We start from the raw sequence: 615 nt of genomic DNA, 5'->3' as shown, positions 1-615 counted from the left end.
GAGAGCGCAGGAGCTAGCAACTCGTGGCATCTTCCATCCCCAGCAAGAATGTTACGGTCCCTTGACCACTGCCAAGGAGTAAATTTGAGGTTGCTCTTACTCAACACGCAGTCACCCTGCGCAGGGTGGCAGGTCCCCCGGGAGCACTGGCAGGGCGAGGAACAGTTCACGCCAAAATATCCCTCCGGGCAGGTGTCGTTGCAGCTGGAAGAGAGAGGAGAGGAGGGGAAATGCCGCCGGGAAGAGTGGGGCCCTGGCCCTGCCCCGCTCCCGGCATTACCTGGCTCCCCAGTAGCCCGCCTGGCAGATGCAAGCTCCTGACACGGGGTCGCAGCTTCCCGCAACGCACTCGGGGCAGAGGAGCTGGCACCCATCGCCGAAGGTGACCGCAGGGCAGGAGCAGCTGCCAAGACAAAGAGCGAAGCATCAGCCCGCTGCGCCCCGGGGCAGGGCCCCCCCGCAAGGACCGATGGCCTGATCCTGGGTGTACCTGGGTCCCATCCAGCCGGGCTCGCAGTGCGGGCAGGACCCGGTCTCTGGATCACAGATCTCCCCGTGGCGGCAGCGGGGACATGGCTGGGGACAGGCCTCACCGTGGAAGCCGGGCGCGGCGCG

The 615-nt window shown here is 66.3% G+C and overlaps 1 protein-coding gene across 1 annotated transcript in view; it reads right to left on the bottom strand.

Annotated features, from left to right (window-relative positions):
* Window positions 1-615, bottom strand: part of LOC104081174 (scavenger receptor class F member 1-like) — a gene marked incomplete at both ends in the record, with an annotated part of 2,049 nt that overhangs the window by 1,278 nt on the left and 156 nt on the right. Inside the window, 3 exon segments of the mRNA XM_009583807.1 lie at window positions 98-204; window positions 281-403; window positions 491-610. Of these exon segments, the coding sequence (XP_009582102.1) occupies window positions 98-204; window positions 281-403; window positions 491-610 (350 nt within the window).

Source organism: Fulmarus glacialis, unplaced genomic scaffold, assembly GCF_000690835.1.
Source record: "Fulmarus glacialis isolate BGI_N327 unplaced genomic scaffold, ASM69083v1 scaffold24388, whole genome shotgun sequence".
NCBI classification, from domain to species: Eukaryota; Metazoa; Chordata; class Aves; order Procellariiformes; family Procellariidae; genus Fulmarus; species Fulmarus glacialis.
The sequence above is the reverse complement of the archived record's forward strand: the minus strand, read 5'-3'. Positions and strand labels throughout refer to the sequence as shown.